This window comes from Thalassophryne amazonica, chromosome 6, assembly GCF_902500255.1.
Source record: "Thalassophryne amazonica chromosome 6, fThaAma1.1, whole genome shotgun sequence".
Taxonomy (NCBI): domain Eukaryota; kingdom Metazoa; phylum Chordata; class Actinopteri; order Batrachoidiformes; family Batrachoididae; genus Thalassophryne; species Thalassophryne amazonica.
In genome coordinates this window covers 58,205,184-58,226,018 of record NC_047108.1, presented here as the reverse complement: position 1 = coordinate 58,226,018, position 20,835 = coordinate 58,205,184, and the positions used below count along the sequence as shown (strand labels likewise).

The following is a 20,835-nucleotide window of genomic DNA, read 5'->3' as shown; positions in this document are numbered from 1 at the left end:
GAATGAAATCCATATATTTTTTGAAAAAAATAAAAAGGACCTATACTTTATGGACAGACCTCGTATTTCTGCGGGTGTTCTTCGCATCTTTTTCATGTAAAATTTGTTTTACGTCAGCATTGCTAACAGACACAAACCTGTCTTCTGCCATCTTGTCAACAAACTGACAGCCAAAATAGGCGTTGTATCGCATTATCTGATTGGTCGTTATCGATAGTATGCTGCACACGAGGTGTACTCGTTTCACACGCGTGGTCTACTCGGCTCCACGAACAGTCAACTCGGCATGTGGTACAGCTCAGAAAGTGGCGAATGGGCCAATCAGAAGTTGGCAAAATCCCATACCATATAATAATCTGTGTTACATCCTTTTGTAGGACTCATGCAGGGCTCGTAGGAAGTATGTACTCCTATAAAAAAAGTGGTAGTTTTGTTGACAATCTTTGTTGAAGCTAGCACGTGAGAACATTCCTCCTGATAATAAAGCAGGAAGTGTCTGTGTGTGTGTGTGTGTGTGTGTGTGTGTGTGTGTGTGTGTGTGTGTGTGTGTGTGTGTGTGTGTGTGTGTGTGTGTGTGTGTGTGTGTGTGTGTGTGTGTGTAGCTCGCATATCTCTCTGACTGTTTGTATGTTGTTTATTTCTTTAATTTATGTCTTCCGTCTCTCTCCCGTGAATGTGTTAGAGATAGACATTTGTTTAAGGCATAGAGTGACTCATCTTTGTCGAAGCTGGCGTGTGAGAACATTCTGCTTTATGCCAATAATGATGATGTCTTCAAAATAAAGGTATTGAAAATTAATCCCCAAAATTTTCAGAATAAAAGATGCACACAATCGTGCCATGCACAAGCCTTATCTGAAAGCTGAGGCCGATCTGACAAACAGACAGAGAGATATGCGAGCCACATGCACACACACAGACAGATGCGTTTTGCTTTATAGATGGATGAAATTAATAAGCTCATCTGTTTTCTCAGATTCCTCGGTGGCAGTGTGGTGTTGTGTACGACATTGTTTCCCATGGACCTAAGGGTGGGAGAGCGGGGGATGCGCCCTGGTTCAGACACGGCGCTCTACACCCCGTTGCACCCACCTTTACTCTTCTCCCCACAGACTCGCACCTCCTTCTCTCAACAGCAGCTTCACCAGCACATCCGGGTAGGGAGATATACAGCTAACAGATAATATCAATATCAAGGTTTTTTGTTGTTTTTGTTATTAAACAGACCAGGCTTGGTGCAAAAAATTTTGACACAGACAGGACAGAGGTTGCAGTGCAATTGTGTGTCTGTTTGCAGTTTAATATGGAGCAGAGGAGGCGAGAGCAGGAGCAGCATGAGAAACAGCAGGAGCTGCAGCAGCTTAAACACAAGGACAAAAGTCAACAGAGTGAGTCCATTCTCACACACAAACACAAGGCAGCAGTCCGTCGCTGCAGGTTTTAGTTAATAGTTGAACTAATTGTGGCCTGAAAGTCCCTGTAAGATGTACTATCTGCACTGAACAGCATTCCACTTTTAAAACTGTTTGCTTTCAAACAAGAGCTAAATATAACCTGATAAGTGGTGCTACAACAGTGAAGTTACATATATAGCTCTGCACAAAAAGTCACAGGGTCAATATTAACTTCATCACTCTCAACACCTCCTGTTGCACATAGAACACATTTATACACACACACACACACACACACACACACACACACACACACACACACACACACACACACACACACACACACACACACACACACACACACACACACACACACACAGACTCTTTGGTCACTTTCGGGGACATTGTATTAATTCCCTGACACTTTTTTAATGTTGCATAAGAGAAATTATCGCATGTTGGTGGTGGAAAATACAGGAACAATAACCTGTTTTCTCAGCTAATCCCCCCTCACTATTGTTTCTTCTGTCTTTAGTTGTAACTTAAACTATCACATTCCAATTAAAGACAGATGAGTCCCTGATGATGTGTGGTGTGTGATGGGTTAGGTTGAAGTCACTTCATTAGGTTTTAATTGTATTTCTGATCTGTTTCTATTGTCTTATGAAGCATTCATGTTTTTGACTGGCTATATTCATGTTTGACAGGTGCTGTGGCCAGTTCCCTGGTGAAACAGAAACTCCAGGAAGTGATTTTGAAGAAACAAAAACAGGCGGCATTGGAGAGGACTAATTCCAACATGCTGACTCCCCCAACTGTAGCATACAGGTAATACAAAACACACAATGACAACAAAAGGAAAACATGAAAAAGAAGCTATTTTTATTAAACACCAAGCTGTTCTACAACCCCTGGCAAAAATTATGGAATCACCGGCCTCAGAGGATGTTCATTCCGTTGTTTAATTTTGTAGAAAAAAAGCAGATCACAGACATGACACAAAACTAACGTCATTTCAAATGGCAACTTTCTGACTTTAAGAAACACTATAAGAAATCAGGAAAAAAAATTGTGGCAGTCAGTAACAGTTACTTTTTTAGACCAAGCAGAGAGAAAAAAATATGGAATCACTCAATTCTGAGGAAAAAATTATGGAATCATGAAAAACAAAAGAACGCTCCAACACATCACTAGTATTTTGTTGCACCACCTCTGGCTTTTATAACAGCTTGCAGTCTCTGAGGCATGGACTTAATGAGTGACAAACAGTACTCTTCATCAATCTGGCTCCAACTTTCTCTGATTGCTGTTGCCAGATCAGCTTTGCAGGTTGGAGCCTTGTCATGGACCATTTTCTTCAACTTCCACCAAAGATTTTCAATCGGATTAAGATCTGGACTATTTGCAGGCCATGACATTGACCCTATGTGTCTTTTTGCAAGGAATGTTTTCACAGTTGTTGCTGTATGGCAAGATGCGTTATCATCTTGAAAAATGATTTCATCATCCCCAAACATCCTTTCAATTGATGGGATAAGAAAAGTGTCCAAAATATCAACGTAAACTTGTGCATTTATTGATGATGTAATGACAGCCATCTCCCCAGTGCCTTTACCTGACATGCAGCCCCATATCATCAATGACTGTGGAAATTTACATGTTCTCTTCAGGCAGTCATCTTTATAAATCTCATTGGAACGGCACCAAACAAAAGTTCCAGCATCATCACCTTGCCCAATGCAGATTCGAGATTCATCACTGAATATGACTTTCATCCAGTCATCCACAGTCCACGATTGCTTTTCCTTAGCCCATTGTAACCTTGTTATTTTCTGTTTAGGTGTTAATGATGGCTTTCGTTTAGCTTTTCTGTATGTAAATCCCATTTCCTTTAGGCGGTTTCTTACAGTTCGGTCACAGACGTTGACTCGTTTCCTCCCATTCGTTCCTCATTTGTTTTGTTGTGCATTTTCGATTTTTGAGACATATTGCTTTAAGTGTTCTGTCTTGACGCTTTGATGTCTTCCTTGGTCTACTAGTATGTTTGCCTTTAACAACCTTCCCATGTTGTTTGTATTTCATCCAGAGTTTAGACACAGCTGACTGTGAACAACCCACATCTTTTGCAACATTGCGTGATGATTTACTCTCTTTTAAGAGTTTCATAATCCTCTCCTTTGTTTCAATTGACATCTCTCGTGTTGGAGCCATGATTCATGTCAGTCCACTTGGTGCAACAGCTCTCCAAGGTGTGATCACTCCTTTTTAGATGCAGACTAACGAGCAGATCTGATTTGATGCAGGTGTTAATTTTGGGGATGAAAATTTACAGGGTGATTCCATAATTTATTCCTCAGAATTGAGTGAGTCCATATTTTTTTTCCCTCTGCTTGGTCTAAAAAAGTAACCGTTACTGACTGCCACAATTTTTTTTCTTGATTTCTTATAGTGTTTCTTAAAGCCAGAAAGTTGCCATTTGAAATGACTATAGTTTTGTGTCATGTCTGTGATCTGCTTTTTTCTCTACAAAATTAAACAACTGAATGAACATCCTCCGAGGCCGGTGATTCCGTAATTATTGCCAGGGGTTGTAGTAGTTATGTGAAGGTAAAGTTGCAAGCAGATAAAATATCTATTTTCTGTCGTGATGAGTGTGTAGTTTGATGACTGAACTGATGAGTTGTACTTTTGTGTTTTCTCTCAGAAAACTGGGTCCAGACCCCGGTGTTTCCACTCAGCCTCTGACCTCGTCTCCATTACAGCATTCATCAGAGGGTTCACAGGGAACGCCGCTGCGCAGAACAGGTAAAACTCTCCCAAGCATTGATTGTTCCAGGAAATAAAACATAACATTTACATGATTCAAATAGCCAGCAGCAGGTGGTCAAATTTCACAGCAGGGTTTTTCTTTTTAGTCCACAGTGGAATCAGGAGGGATGCCAGCAGAGTCACTGTGTCAAGACTCTGCACATAAATCCACAATCACATTTTGATTATAAACTACAGTGTTTATGCTTTTTGTCATATTTAGTATGTAGTATATTTCACCTGGTGTTAGCTGACAGCAATGATCATAAAAATGTCGAATATTGGCTCCAATAATTGGCCTGGCAAATAATCAGTCGACCTGTAATTTTAATTTGTATTTTCTTTTCCGCAGAACAGCACAGCTTTTTGTATTTTCAGCAGTGTATACTCAGTGTCTTCATTTTGTAGATCTCATGTGCTCTCATGAATGTTTTTATTCACATATTTGTTTTAAAGCCACTATATTGTAATTTTAGTGAGTGAGCTACAAGAGGGTAGCAAAACAGTGCTATGCTTTGAATTAATACCACACAGGCATTTTCACAGATGTGACATTCATATATAAACTTTGTGCTGATGACAGTCATATAAACTATTGCTGTTTACACTGCTTACCCAGGTTGTTGACTTTAATTATCAACAAAGCATGAATTAGAACACCTACCATTGACAGCAATAAATGGACAAGCTTTTCTAAACTATATGTAAACTGAGCAAAATGTCCAACAGGACACTGACGGGATCTTTATGATATGATTATATATTTATCTTAAGGCCCCCTTCACACATAATGTGAATATGTACACCTCAGGGTGACTCACAGCAGTAGAAATCATATGAGCGCACCACGAAACATCGTGCCGAGGAGCAGGCGTGCACGATGCCGTACGACGGTTTATAATCCAAATACTTTGGTGAACCAATTATTTGCACCAAAACAATTCATCCACATGAATAAAGGTGTATTATCAATGAAGATTTGAAGAATTTTCTAAAAATGTATTTTTTTTTTTTTTCAGATTTAGACCCTAAATATTTCTAGATAGTGTTCTAGAATATTTTGATATGCAACACATTGGCATTACACACACACACACACACAAAAAAAAACCTTACAATGGGAACTACTGAAAGTATAGTAAAATCTAAACAAACAAAGAAACAAAAAAAACAGAGGGTTAGAAAAAAAGACATTTAAAACTGATTCTTGATATGGTCTGCATGATGGTTTGTGAGACAGCAAGTCTGCTGTTCTGCAGCACATGAATAAGGGTTATTAATTGACACCCCTCAGCCCACGTAAGGCCCAGTGTCCTTTGTGTGGACATGCTTTACCAGGTTGTCTGGACTTAAATTTGGAAGAAAACTTAGGTACGCAGGTGAAAGGCAACAAGAACAAAACAAAATTTTTTCACAAAGTGAAACCAAAAATCCTTGCATGTTGGGGCTGTTCATCTTATATAGTGAAAAAATTAAATTTGTGAGAAACTTTGGGCCACATGTTGTTTTTGTTCCACTTGGGGTTTTATAGGTGCAGACCAAATTTTAACTCAATCAGATAAAATTTAGAGGTCCACCAGAGTGACACATTTTCCTCTCCCTCCGCTGATGCCATTATTTTTCTTTCACAGGTACATATGATGGCTTCTAATCGCAAAAAGTGGTGGTTGATTGGTCACCCAGAGGAGAACATTAATGGAATTACTGGATTACTACATTTCTTGTTTGGGCAAAATTGTTGCTTTGTGGGGGATCTTTTATTTTATTAGTGGAACAAGAACAACGTGTGGCCCAAAAGATTCTGTAACATTTGACATTAGGACAGGTCTAATGTATGCTTTACACAATTATTGGTACCCTTTGATGAATTTGCAGTAAATCCTCACTTTTACAGCACGTTTTCTTGATACATGTCAGGCCATAGATAGATGAACATTTCCAAGTCACTATGTCTTTGACCTTATTTGCGCCAATTATGAAGAAATGCAAATGGTATGGCACTCTGATAAATCTGTGTGGAGTAGACAGTTCTCAAAAACTGAGTGACTATGCAAGAAGGAGAAGAGTGAGGAAAGCCACCAAGACAGCCAGACAACCCAGAAGAAATTATAGATTTCTGTGGCTGTGATTGGAGAAATTGTGCACAGTGCAAATTTTGAATTTTCCATCACAAGTTATACAGCTTCATGATAATATGGCATAGAGAAGGATTAGCTTAAAAAGAAGATGTGACATTTCAGCTACAGTTTGCCAGAAGGTACATGAGAGATGCAAGCCTAGATTTGATTTTTCCAATCACACTATCACTTCTTCAGAGGTGTCTTGGGTGTCTTGGTGGCTTCCCTCACTCATCTTCTTGTGCGTTTTTTTTAACTGCTTCCTCCAGACAGAATTACCATACAGTGCCAGATTCTTTGTATTTCTGAAAGATTGACGGAAATTAAGATCAAGACATATTCAGTGACTTGGTATCCATCCATCCCCTGACTTGTCAAACGAAAACTAGCTATAAAAGTGATGTTTTACTGTAAATATGTCAGAGTGCCAACAACTGTCAGCATATTTTTTATGTTAGTATTTTTTGTTTCACTTTATGAAAGCATTTTCTTTTGTTCTTGTTGCCAAATAACTTTGAACATTTTAAAAAATATTTTGATTACTTAAATTTGCTTTGTTTACATTTATTTCTGACCATATAATAAAATGTATACATAGAATGTAGGTGTATGTGTGTGTATACATAATGTAACACCTTCTGTATCTATAATTTGTTAGCATCAGAGCCCAATCTGAAGGTGAAACACAAGCTGAAAAAACATCTGAACACCCGCAAGAACCCACTCACTCGCAAGGAGAGTGCCCCACCTGCTGTCAAACACAGAGTGCCTGATACACTCGGTAACTGTATAAACACACACACACACACACACACACACACACACACACACACACACACACACACACACACACACACACACACACACACACACACACACACACAAGGACTTAATGGGTGCAAATGGATCCATTAATATTCAAGTGTCAGAAAAATGTAGTTCTTTAAAATGGTCAGATTCTGAACATAATAATACTGTAAATATTTGTTGCTTTGTTTCTTTGACTGGCCATCCAGACTCATCCCCCAGTAGCAGTAGTACTCCCGTCTCTGGTTGCAGTTCGCCAAATGACAGTCTGCCCAATGAGAATGGACTGCTGCCATCTGCAGGCGGACTTTCACATGAGGTTAGAATGTGTATACAAATTGTACATAGCCAGCGTGTGAATCATGCTTTTCAGTACTCACACAGTCAGCACACAAACAAAACATGGATTTGGTTTGTCTGTATTCTCTTTTCAGACCAAGAATAATTTTGTATGTCAGCGTGTAGTCATGTGATGTATTACTCCCTTTTTAACAATGCTGCACAGCACAGCCACATCCCTTAAAAATGCACAACACCTGCTTTCTTGTTGTTTATCTTTCGGCTGCTCCCATTTTGAGCAGGGTCGCCACAGCGGATCCAGCACAGATGCACATTTTGAGTTTTATGTCGCATGCGTTTACTGATGCACACACAGCCCATGGTCTTCCGAGGAGGACTCCCAACCGAGTACTACCCAGGACCCACTCTGCTTAGCTTGTGAGATCTGAGAGGATCAGACTTACACACTGCAGACTGGCAGCACACAGAAAACCTGTTTTAATCCATTTAAACACTGAATAAATAACTGGGTGTAAAATTGGATGACAAAAATCACTTTTAAGGTGACTCTTGTTGGAGATGGAAAACATTTTCCATCAACCAGCATGCACCTTTCTTTAAGAAAACAAGTTGTTGTTTCATGTCCATGAGGTGCGCCCGGATGTTAAGTAATGACATGTTTAAAACAGCGCCACAGGAGCAGCGGCGCAGTGAGTGTCAGCTGTTTATACATAATTAATTTAATCACACAAAGACCGAACAGCAGCTGTGGATGTCTTAAGTCACGATTCACATAAGTCACAAAGGCTCGGGACAAAACACCAGGTGAAAACTGTTTAGACCCAATGAATTTAATCATCGTGGGAAGCTTTGACATTTGCTTGTTGTAGTGGTAAATATTGTGGTTGTAGAATTTTTATGAAAAGACATCTGTCAGAAAGTTTCATTTTATGCACGTGGTTTCTTGGAAAAATTATCATCAAAAATGCGAGTGTGATTTAGTTCATCCAGAATTGTTGGTGATCCATTTTTTTTTCTTTTCATCATCTGTCACACATATACACACACACACTCATCTTCAACCGCTTCAAGATCGGGTCGCGGGCTGCTGTAGCCTATCCCAGCAGTCATGGTGCATGAGGTGGACTACACCCTGGACAGGACACCAGTCTGTCGCAGGGCCGCATATAGACAAACACACATTCACACCCGCATGCACACCTACGGACAATTTAATCTTTCCGGTCCACCTAAACTTTGGATGTGGGAGGAAGCCGGAGCGCCCGGAGGGAACCCACACAAACACGGGGAGAACATGCAAACTCCACACAGATATACCAAAGGGGGGCATTGATCCCACGACCTTCTTGCTGAGAGTCACCAGTGCTAATCATTAAGTTACCATGCTGCCCCATCATCTGTCAACAAACAAATTTTTATCTCCCTTTTCATATTGGATGAATTCATGTTATACTGTAACTGTCTGAACTGATGCATCATCTACTGTATCTGCAGGCCCAGAGATTGCTTCTGAAGGATGGTACCATCGCTAATTTTACCGTCCAGAGTGCCTCCACTCTACCCACCATAACGCTGGGACTGCCGGCCAATGCCAAGGTAACATCACACTGTGGAATCAGACCAACCCAGTGTTATTAAATTCAAATCGGATGTAGCTGGAAGCATCTGGCTAAAATAAACAATCGTCCTCATATTTGTTTGACCCCATTCAAAGTTTAGCATGTTTCACAAACATTTTAGATTCTGTAACTTAGTGAACACCAAAAGGCCAGTGTGCTTTCAGATCCCAAAAAGTGCAGTGGAGTGTAGTGAAGTAAATTACCCTGGAGCATATTGATATTTATGGGTTTTGGGCCCTTTTTCTTATTTTGCACCAGAAATTTACGATTGAATGAAAACTGTCATTAAAATGCAATACTGGATTTGTTTCCCCTGTCTCAGACATGTGTGTAGTCCCATATCTACAGTGCCCTCCAAAAGTATTGGAACACTTGGTATTTCACACATTTTAATTTGTTTCTGCCATTTCAAATACAAAAAAAAAAATATATATATATAAAAACTGGGAAATTATCGTCTTAAAGTCAAACTGAAAGCAATCTGTACAACTTGATATAAATTTCATGTAGGCATAATATACTGTCTTTATCTGTGGCAGTAACTTTTTTAAACTGTGTGTGTGCAGGCTGATGGTGAGTTGTCCTCTCTGAAGGTCGGCCGGGTGCCAGTGGTTTCAGGCGGGGGCTCACCTGTCTTCCTCCCACTGAGCAGAGAGGAACAGCCTGGCCAGCTGAACCCACACCTCCCTGTCATCATCCTGGAGCCCTCCGGACTGGTACACACTCCTCTAATAAGTGGTGAGACAGATAAGCACACATGTACATTTGTGAGTCAAAATCCTCCACAATTTATCATCATGAAGTACCAAGACCAAAGTCATAATTTTTTTTTTTGTTCAGTTAACACACACTGATCTGTTTCAAGACACTTCTATTCATCTTTTCTTTTTGCAGTCTGAAATGTTGCAGCACCACCTGGTGGTGTGCCAACTTGCCTTAAGCCTTTCTTTCTTTCTTTCTTTCTTTCTTTCTTTCTTTCTTTCTTTCTTTCTTTCTTTCTTTCTTTCTTTCTTTCTTTCTTTCTTTTTTTCTTGCTTTAAACACCCCAGATTGTCCATTACTCATTAATAGTGTGATACTAAACTGATAAAGAACCTACTCTGTGGTTATGATGTTAAATGTTACTGATGTATGAAGTAAAAGTCCAGGGTAATTCCAGGTATGACTGTTTTTTATTTGACTCAAAGTTAACTTGTGGGTTTTGTGGCCTGGTGGCCAGACTGCTGTCTCCTCGGTTGTTTCTTTTTTAGATTAGCTTTGAGACTGTATTATCTGAGGAAAATAACTTTTTCATTGCAGATCAGACAGGAACATATAAATGTAAAAATAATAGAGTTCAGAAATTAATCATTCTAAACTATAAGTTCTCTGGGCAAACATTTCTTTACATGTCATAATAATCATTTTATTGATAAAGCACTTTCACATCCAAAATTACAAAGTGCTGTATGTATTAAGACGAAGACGGAATAATGTAAAAAAAAAAAAAAAGTTAGAAAAAAATACAGTAACCAAAAATGAATAAAACCAAAAAAAAAACTCCTACAAGTAATATTAATAATAATAATAACACTTCCAACAGTAAAAATGAACAAATTAATTTAAAATAAATTAGAACTCCATACTACCTATATACAGCAGAAAACAGATTTTGAGGTTTACCTAAATAGATTCCATGGAAGTGCTAACATGCCAGGGAGCCTGTTTCATACAGAACCCTGGAATGGCCATATGAGAGAGAACAACACTTTGTTACTGCATTTTAATTTAATTTGTCTGCATGAGTTAAATAAATGTTTAAGTCTGGTAGTGCATTTGGCCAAGTCCTTAATTCCTATGTCTGGAGTGCCGCAGGTGTCATCTGCCACTTGCTTAAAGCGCTTGCTGTTGGTAATGGCTGCTGTATAGATACTCTTTAATTAAGCTTTACCTCTAGCTTGGGGAAGGTGCAGTGAATTTTATGCTTCTGAGAGAAAGCTTGGTTTTGCAGTTAAGTGAGTTGTCGACATCACGCCAGCCACCATTTGAATTTTTTTTTACGTGCCCTCTGACACTGATGGTATTTTGCTTGAAGCTGGTAAAATGGAAATGTTCAAATTCACACTCAATATTTATTTATTTATTTATTTATATTTATTTACTCAGTGGTACATGATTAGTTGCATCGGGAAGGGAATCAAGTGTAAAACGTATGCCAAATCAGCATACAGGTCCACTCTGGACCTACTGTGGTGACCCCAAGAGAAAACAAAGAAGCAGCCGATGGGGCTTACTAATGAAATAATACTGTGCATCTGGAAAGTATTCACAGCACTTCACCTCTGACACATTTTGTTATGTTACAGCCTTATACCAAAATGGATGAAATTCATTTTTTCATCAAAATTCTACAGATAATACCCCATATCAACAATATGAAAAAGTATTGTTTTGTTGTTGTTGTTGTTGTTTATTTTTTTTTTTTTAGCTTTTAGTAAATTTATAAAAAATAAAAAATCTTCCATTTATGGATGATGGAGGCCACTGTGCTCATTGGGACCTTCAAAGCAGTAGAAATGTTTCTGTACCCTTCGCCACATTTGTGTCTCGAGACAATCCTGTCTTGGAGGTCTACAGACAATTCCTTTGACTTCATGCTTGGTTTGTGCTCTGACATGCACGGTCAACTGTGGGACCTTATATGTAGACAGGTGTGTGTCTTTACAAATCATGTCCAATCAACTGAATTTACCCCAGGTGGACTCCAATTAAACTGTAGAAACATCTCAAGAATGGTCAGTGGAAACAGGATGCACCTGAGCTAAATTTTGAACTTCAAATCATATTTTGAGCTAAAAAAAATCTTTGGGCTGTGAATACTTATGTACACGTGATTTAGTTTTTTAGTTTTTATTTTTAATAATTTTTCAAACATTTTCTAAAGTGTGGACAGGGTGTTGAAACTTTAAGGAAAAAATTAATTTACTCCACTTTGGAATAAGGCTGTAACATAACAAAATGTGGAAAACGTGAAGTACTGTGAATACTTTCCAGATGCACTGTAAATAAATTGGCTTCTAAGAAAGAAACTGATTTGCTTTTAAATTTTGTCCTATGAAATTTAAAGTCATTTTAGTGTATTATTCTTATTTATTTATTTAGGATTGCAGTGTAAAATAAATTCCACTCTAAACATGGAAACCTTTTAAAAAAATGCTATTCTTCTATGCTATTCAACTCATTTTCATAACACTTTAACTGAATTGGTCAGTAGATTCATATTCTATGATAGTGGGCTTATATGACTACATTTAGTTTGATTAATTAATTATACTGTTGAATGTTTTGGCAAATTAAAGAAAAAAGTTCCAGCTGAATTCAAAATTATTTGTAATTTGGATGAATGTCTCCTATTCATACACTCATTTCCTGCAGAGGTTAACAGAATATGATTCTTCTTCAGAGTGAAATTATGCATTTTGATTTTGGTGGTGATTTTGAGTTCATTCCCCCATCCCAAAAAAACCTCTGCAATAAAATACCTTGAAATTTCTAATAAGGTTTTCTCTAACAAGGAATTCATTCAATCACTGGTACCATACATAGAAACATGCAAGAAAATTCATAAACAGTGGCTTCATTGATATCGTTGATTTAGTTTTCAGCAGTGAGATTAGTCTCTGTATATACACTTTTCTTATGGGAATGAATGCATCAAAAGATGAGAATTAATTAATTAAAACATGGAACGCATACTATCTTCTTTGCTCAAAAGAAAGTTGTTGTTTTTAAGTTTTTTAGTTTTTTTGTTTTCTCTATGGTTGCATCAGGGCTCTGTGAAGCCTGATACACAGGAGGTCTGGTGCCTTCCAGTCACGTTTTAACATTATGCTGCGCTTACACATAGGCAAGACGCATTACAAATGTCATATTTGTGTCATTCTTGGCAAATTCCTGACATTCTTTACGTGACTTAACACATCTGAATAGGGTTCTTAATAGTGCGTGTTGGTGCGTGATATCCATGATTTATTTGTGAGTTTTTGGCTGTCAAAATATCTTCCATGAATGTCACGCACCACCCTCATTTCGCCTCATGTCGTGGAGGTCGCAACTGAGCACGTTGATCCGTCTTGATTAGTGGTGATCCTTAATAGAGCGTGACAGCATTCTTCTCTGACATGCGCACAATTAAACACTGCTGCGCCACATTCAGTTTCATTGCTGCAGTATGCTGAAGAAAGACAGTGACGCCAAGTCCGCTAAAAGTCTCGTTCCAATGTTCATCAGCGTGCTCCTGCAGGTGTTCCACCTGCTGCATGTGCCTGATATTTGGGAAAACATGCAAGACGAGAGCCGTGTGGAGCCACACATCTGGCTCTGGCTCTCTCCTCCTCCTCTCTGTGCCACTCCATGGCACAGAGCCCAGTCACAAAGTTCTTCTGTGGATTGTGAGGCGCAAACTGGAGCGATCTGAAGCGTTCAGCAACTGATGGATGAATATAGCTGTGTGTGTGGAGACAATTTGCCTCATTCACAACGTGACAGAATTTAACGATGCGCTGTTGCACACAATAACGCGGAACATCGCGCAACAATGTGGAACATTATTCTTGACTGTGCGTAATGGTTCCTGATAATTCTCCAGCAACACGTGCCATTAATCGTAACGCGTAGTAACAGGTTGCAGCAGTTCCTGAGGACACCTGACGCCTCTGCCCCGAATAATCACACCCGTGATCAGCAGCCAAGAATGTGTACTTTGTGGCATTTGTGACTTGTCATCGTTATCTGTAAACACAGCATAGGAACAGAAAGTAAGCCTGTATCATGAGATGGCACAGCACATGCAGCGACATGTGGATTGATACATTCCATAAGATAAGATGGTCATGACTGTTAAGACTTTTATAGGTCAACTATCAAACATGGTTACATTTTGTTTGTCATGTGGCACTGTTCTGTTACTGTTTGTGTTCAAGCTCAACAGTTACACAGTCAGTTATGCATTGCAAAATGTTAGGGTGTGTGTGTGTGTACACACACACACACATATATATATATATATATATATATATATATATATATATATATATATATATATATATATATATATATATATATATATATATATATATATATATATATATATATATATATATCACCAAAGAGTCACTCTAAAATGAAGACTAAGGTGAAGTTGCACATGATATTGTGGCCTTTGTCTGAGAGATCGAGAAATTAAAGAGTTTTTCTATGTTTTTAGTTCCAGGCATAGAATCTGTGCCGCTGCAGTTTTCATCCCAGAGAGATCACCTCAGTCCAGGGGGCACTCAGCCCCACAAGCCCTTGAGCAGGACACGTTCAGAGCCCCTGCCCCAAAGCCCCCACACTCTTCACACACAACTCCTCCAACAGCAACAAAATGCCCAACTACTGGAGAGGCTCAAACAGCAGACTCATCTGGGAAAGGTACAGTCACAGCATGTTTAGTCTCAATGTTTATGTCTGCACCATAAAGAAAAATGACTGGAGATATAATCACTAAAAGTGTTTTCAGGGTCAAATGGAAATGTGTAACTTTTGAGTTTATTAGGTTCTTCGTATATATTACATACTTTATATTTTTCATGGCAGCAAGGTGGTTGAGTACTTTTGCCTCACAGCAAGCCAAACCACTAATGGCCATTTCAGCTTGTCAGAAGGCACACCAGAGACTTGAGCCTAGATTTTTTTTTTTTCATAAAAATTCTTCCCTGTGTCATTCCTTCTCTGTGCAACAGATAAAATTTGCACTATGGATAGTTTCTCTAGTAACCCCCACAGAAGCCTAGAACTCCTAAAGAGTGGACTTCACTGCTTGTGGACTTCAGTCACAGACAACAACAAATAACTGGGGACAGGGCCTGTATAGGACTTGCTGCTTTTTCTTCTTCTTCTTTACACTGCAGTTTGTCTTTGTGTGCTCATTAATTAATATGTGCATGCCACTTGTCCAGTTGATGTCTAAGTCTAGTGAGAAACCCAGGCTGCATCAGATCCCCTCAGAAGACATGGACTCGGAGGACGGTGGTCGGACATCACCCACAGAGCCTTCCTATCAAAGCAGAATGAGGGTGGAGTCATTAAGAGGGGTGGAGCCAACAGTAGCCAACTGCCACGAAGACCAAATCAACCTACAACATGCACTCATACTCAACCAGGTTGGAAAACACACTGTGCATGGACATAGACAAAGCAGGTTGATGGAATAATGACATACAACTGCATAGAGACCCGTGTAGGACTCATACTAAAAGTGTATGTATGCGCAAAAGTCAAAAATGGTGTGCACAACAAACAATCTGATTTATAAAACCGTGTGTCTGCACAGCAGTAAGCATTGTTCTAGTCATAAAATCACACTCTTCCTGGAATTCTGTGCATGTGGATCACAGTCAGCCATAAATGTTCAATTCAAAAACCTTACAAATATTTAAGTCAACAAATTTTAACCTGTTAAATGTTTACTTATCATAGTAACTGACAGGAAGCGCAAGAAATTAACCTTTTTTTGTAACTGAAATTGAAGTGCTTGTGGGGGCGGTGAACACTAGAAAAAACATTTTGTTTGGTGGGGAGAGCAGCAACAACAACAAAATGTATCCAGTGTCAACACAAAGCAGATGCTGTTAAGTCCCCAGTCACAATAGATAAAAAATATAACGCAATGTGAAAATACCTTTCTTCTTTATAATTTGCAGTTGTTTAATTGGTATCCCAGTGCAAAGTACGAGGTCTGTTAGAAAAGTATCCGACCATTTTATTTTTTCAAAAACCTGATGGATTTGAATCACATGTGCTTGCATGAGCCAACCTTGAACCGTCGTGCGCATGCGTGATTTTTTTCATGCCTGTTGATTGCGTCATTTGCTTGTAAGAAGCCTTTGTGTGAGGATGGGTGGAGTCTCTTGTCGTTTTTTCTTTGCAAGGAAATGGCGGAACGACTGGAGCAGCGCGACTGCATGAAATTTTGCCAGAAACTGGGCGACAGCCAGGTGGAAACCATTCAGATTATTCAGACGGCTTTCAGTGACGATCCTCTGGGCATCACACAGATTAAGGAGCGGTACAACCGGTTTAAAGATGGCCGCACAACGGTGGAGAGCGAGCCACGCTCCGGGCGGCCATCAACATGCTGAAATGACCAGATCATTTCCAAAGTGAACGCTGTGGTGAAGTCTACAATTTCTCGGATAGTCGCACAACTGAAAAGCCACTGAAAGCCGTCTGAATCTTCCAAATGGTGGAAGAGCTGGGCATGTCACAACATGTCCTGTGAGACTTCAACACGGTGGCGCTTTTGCTGCGCCATCAGCTTCATGTCGATGAATTTCGCTGCAACTCTTTTCATGGAAAAATTTTCTGTCACAGTGGAATGTGCCAAAAAAGTGCTGATGTCCACCACTTCTGCAATTTCTCAGATAGTCACACGACAGTCCCACATCACCACAGCGTTCACTTTGGAAATGATCCGGTCATTTCAGCATGTTGATGGCCGACCGGAGCACGGCACGCTCTCCACCGTTGTGTGGACGTCTTTAAACCGGTTGTACCACTCCTTAATCTGTGTGATGCCCATAACATCGTCACCGAAAGCCGTCTGAATAATCCGAATGGTTTCCACCTGGCTGTCGCCCAGTTTCTGGCAAAATTTGATGCAGTCGCGCTGCTCCAGTCGTTCCGCCATTTTCCTTGCAAAGAAAAAACGACGAGAGACTACACCCATCCTCACACAAAAGCTGCTTACAAGCAAATGACGCAACCGACAGGCGTGAAAAAAATCACGCATGTGCACGAAGGTTCAAGGTTGGCTCATGCAAGCACACGTGATTCAAATCCATCAGGTTTTTGAAAAAATAAAAAGGTCGGATACTTTTCTAACAGACCTCGTATATATAGTTATTTACATGAATTATTAAGATCCTATTGTCTTACTTACAGTTTGTACATTTTCAGCAAAGCCCCTCTATCAATCAATCGATCAGTCATAAACTATATTTACATTTATGAGCTTTTGAGAGTAGACGTTAGCTTTGAGATAGTGGAAGTTCGTGTGTACATTGACATCTGCAAAATGTCTTGTAAATCAGTCTAGAGGTGTTATCAGGTTACAAACACAGCAATTTCAGTTTTAGAAGTGTTTATTTCTCACTTGCTTTTACATAATATATGACAAAGACATTACAGTTACACACAAATGAAACAGAGTTTGCAGCTAGCTACCAGCCTGTGACATCACCACGCTAACGTCCGCTAAATGTCTTGTAAATCACTTCAGAGTTGTTGTTAGATTCCAAAAGCAGAGTTTTCACTTTTAGAAGTGTTTATTTCTAACTTGCTTTTACAGAGTATATGAGAAACATATATGAACACATACATGAAGCTTTTTTAGAGAGACCGGCTAGTGATGTCACAGCGCCGCTCCAGTCTGATTGGCTGTCACCTCCGCTACTCAAAACAACAACAACAAAAAAAACGGAACAGATTGAAACAATGCGACTTTTTAACCTCTTAAAATGTGAAGACTCTGGCAGTAATAGAACTGGACTAATGCTGAGCACAGACAGATGGACTTATAGACTCAAAGTCCGCACAATACCTGATGCCCATATTTGATGGCCTCAGGTAATAAAATGGTAAATTTATGGCAACAAGGAAAAAATGGTTGTGATTGCAGTGAATCGTGTTGCTGCCAGTAATTGATTGCAAGGCGTTGCGGAGATAGATTGGTGATCATCAATCAATCAATCAATCAATTTTTTATATAGCGCCAAATCACAACAAACAGTTGCCCCAAGGCGCTTTATATTGTAAGGCAAGGCCATACAATAATTATGTAAAACCCCAACGGTCAAAACGACCCCCTGTGAGCAAGCACTTGGCTACAGTGGGAAGGAAAAACTCCCTTTTAACAGGAAGAAACCTCCAGCAGAACCAGGCTCAGGGAGGGGCAGTCTTCTGCTGGGACTGGTTGGGGCTGAGGGAGAGAACCAGGAAAAAGACATGCTGTGGAGGGGAGCAGAGATCGATCACTAATGATTAAATGCAGAGTGGTGCATATAGAGCAAAAAGAGAAAGAAACAGTGCATCATGGGAACCCCCCAGCAGTCTACGTCTATAGCAGCATAACTAAGGGATGGTTCAGGGTCACCTGATCCAGCCCTAACTATAAGCTTTAGCAAAAAGGAAAGTTTTAAGCCTAATCTTAAAAGTAGAGAGGGTGTCTGTCTCCCTGATCTGAATTGGGAGCTGGTTCCACAGGAGAGGAGCCTGAAAGCTGAAGGCTCTGCCTCCCATTCTACTCTTACAAACCCTAGGAACTACAAGTAAGCCTGCAGTCTGAGAGCGAAGTGCTCTATTGGGGTGATATGGTACTACGAGTGTTGGGAAGGTGTCGTAGCACGGACCCACAACAGGGGGCGCAAATGAACGGACAATGAGTAAGCCAAAAGGTAACAATTTACTGTTGTGACAAAACACAACTAAATGTACAGAAATTGCAAAGTCAATGAACACCAGGTGACGTGTGGGCAGGCTCGAAGATAGAAGACCCCGACGAGAGAGAGACCGCGTCCCACACGGCCTCCACCACCAACGGTCTGAAGAACACCGGAGCCGCCAAGTCCCGAATCCCCAGATGACCTCTGTCTTCGGCTGTCGACCCTGGTACTGCTGGCAGAAAGCAGAAAAAAGATGAATAAGTGTAACTCCTTACACTCAGTGGTCTACAGTTTGTGCACAGTAGGAGGAGAACCGCCACCTCCGAATCACACACTCGTGCAGCTCCTAGTGTGTCCACTTATCTTGTAGCGCGGTTGTCGTCGTCACGCTCCACGCCACTTCCCAGATAAGGGTGAACACCACAGGATACCGGCTGCAACAGAAATTCAGAATCCTACACAACGTGTTAATCAGCAGAGAAGTGTACCTCACGGTAGTCGATTTCTCGGCGAGGAGGTGGAGTCCCGATCCGGCTTTTAAGATGGTGATGATGATGATGAACGAGTGACAGCTGGTGCAGGGGATGAATGACACCTGTCACTTCCTCAGGGTCCCTCTCGTGCTTGGAGCCCGCACTCCAAGCAGGGCGCCCTCTGGTGGTGGTGGGCCAGCAGTACCTCCTCTTCAGCGGCCCACATAACAGGACCCCCCCCCCCTCAACGGGCGCCTCCTGGCGCCCGACCGGGCTTGTCCGGGTGTCGGCTGTAGAACTCGGCCAGGAGGGCCGGGTCCAGGATGAAGCTCCTCTTCACCCAGGAGCGTTCCTCAGGTCCATACCCCTCCCAGTCCACCAGATATTGGAACCCCCGGCCCTTTCGACGGACGTCCAGGAGCCTGCGGACCGTCCAAGCAGGCTCCCCGTCGATGAGCCGGGCAGGAGGCGGCGTAGGTCCAGGTGCACAGAGGGGCGAGGTGCGGTGAGGCTTTATATGGGACACGTGGAATACCGGGTGGATCCGCAGTGAAGCTGGGAGTTGGAGCTTCACTGCGGCCGGGTTGATGATCTTGAGGATGGGGAAGGGTCCGATGTATCTGTCTTTCAGTTTGGGGGAGTCCACACAGAGGGGAATGTCCTTGGTCGAGAGCCACACCTCCTGCCCGGGCTGGAACGTGGGGGCCGGGGACCGTCGGCGGTCTGCATGGGACTTGGCCCTCGTCCGGGCCTTTAACAGGGCAGAGCGGGCGGTCCGCCACACCCGGCGACATCTCCGAAGGTGGGCCTGGACCGAGGGCACACCGACCTCTCCCTACACCAGCGGGAACAATGGGGGCTGGTACCCCAAACACACCTCAAAAGGGGAGAGGCCGGTAGCAGACGAAACTTGGCTGTTGTGGGCATACTCGATCCAGGCCAGATGGTGACTCCAGGCCGCCGGATGTGCGGAGGTGACACACCGAAGGGCCTGCTCCAACTCCTGGTTGGCCCGCTCTGCCTGGCCGTTGGTCTGGGGGTGGTACCCGGACGAGAGACTCACGGTGGCCCCCAGCTCCTTGCAGAAACTCTTCCACACCTGTGAAGAGAACTGGGGACCACGATCCGAGACGATGTCCGACGGTATCCCATGCAGCCGCATGACGTGGTGGACCAGGAGGTCTGCCGTCTCCTGGGCCGTCGGGAGCTTCGGGAGGGCCACGAAGTGGGCCGCCTTGGAGAACCGGTCCACTATCGTGAGGATTACGTTGTTGCCCTGGGACAGCGGGAGGCCCGTGATGAAATCCAGGCCGATGTGAGACCAGGGGCGATGAGGCACCGGCAGGGGTTGGAGGAGGCCCGTCGTCCTCCGATGGTCTGCCTTGCCCCTGGCGCAGATGGTACAGGCCTGGATGTAGTCCCGGACGTCGGTTTCCAGGGACGCCCACCAGAAGCGCTGCTGGACCACTGCCACGGTCCTACGCACCCCGGGATGACAGGAGAGCTTGGACCCGTGACAGAAGTCCAATACGGCAGCTCTTGCCTCTGGTGGGACGTACAGTCTGTTCTTGGGGCCAGTCCCCGGGTCCGGGCTCCTGGTCAGGGCCTCCCGGACGGTCTTCTCCACGTCCCAGGTAAGGGCGGCCACGACAGTGGACTCGGGGATGATGGTCTCGGTGGGGTTCGACAGCCCCGCTTTGGCTTCTTCTTCGTGCACCCGGGACAAGGCGTCTGATTTTTGGTTCTTGGTCCCGGGGCGGTATGTAATCCGGAAGTCAAAGCGCCCGAAGAACAGAGACCAGCGGGCTTGCCTGGGATTCAGCCGCCTGGCGGTCCGGATGTACTCCAGGTTCCGA

At 42.1% G+C, this 20,835-nt stretch overlaps 1 protein-coding gene across 6 annotated transcripts in view; it reads left to right on the top strand.

The window, feature by feature from the left end:
- hdac7a (histone deacetylase 7a) overlaps positions 1-20,835 on the top strand; it is a 196,594-nt gene that overhangs the window by 118,548 nt on the left and 57,211 nt on the right. For all 6 annotated transcript variants that reach the window (XM_034172206.1, XM_034172205.1, XM_034172207.1 and 3 more), the window contains 10 exons: positions 977-1,157; positions 1,298-1,388; positions 2,102-2,222; positions 4,099-4,199; positions 6,978-7,100; positions 7,336-7,445; positions 8,921-9,022; positions 9,612-9,783; positions 14,291-14,496; positions 15,024-15,227. In XM_034172206.1, the coding sequence (XP_034028097.1) occupies positions 1,020-1,157; positions 1,298-1,388; positions 2,102-2,222; positions 4,099-4,199; positions 6,978-7,100; positions 7,336-7,445; positions 8,921-9,022; positions 9,612-9,783; positions 14,291-14,496; positions 15,024-15,227 (1,368 nt within the window). In that variant the 5' untranslated portion in view covers positions 977-1,019. The remainder of the gene's footprint in view (positions 1-976; positions 1,158-1,297; positions 1,389-2,101; positions 2,223-4,098; positions 4,200-6,977; positions 7,101-7,335; positions 7,446-8,920; positions 9,023-9,611; positions 9,784-14,290; positions 14,497-15,023; positions 15,228-20,835) is intronic.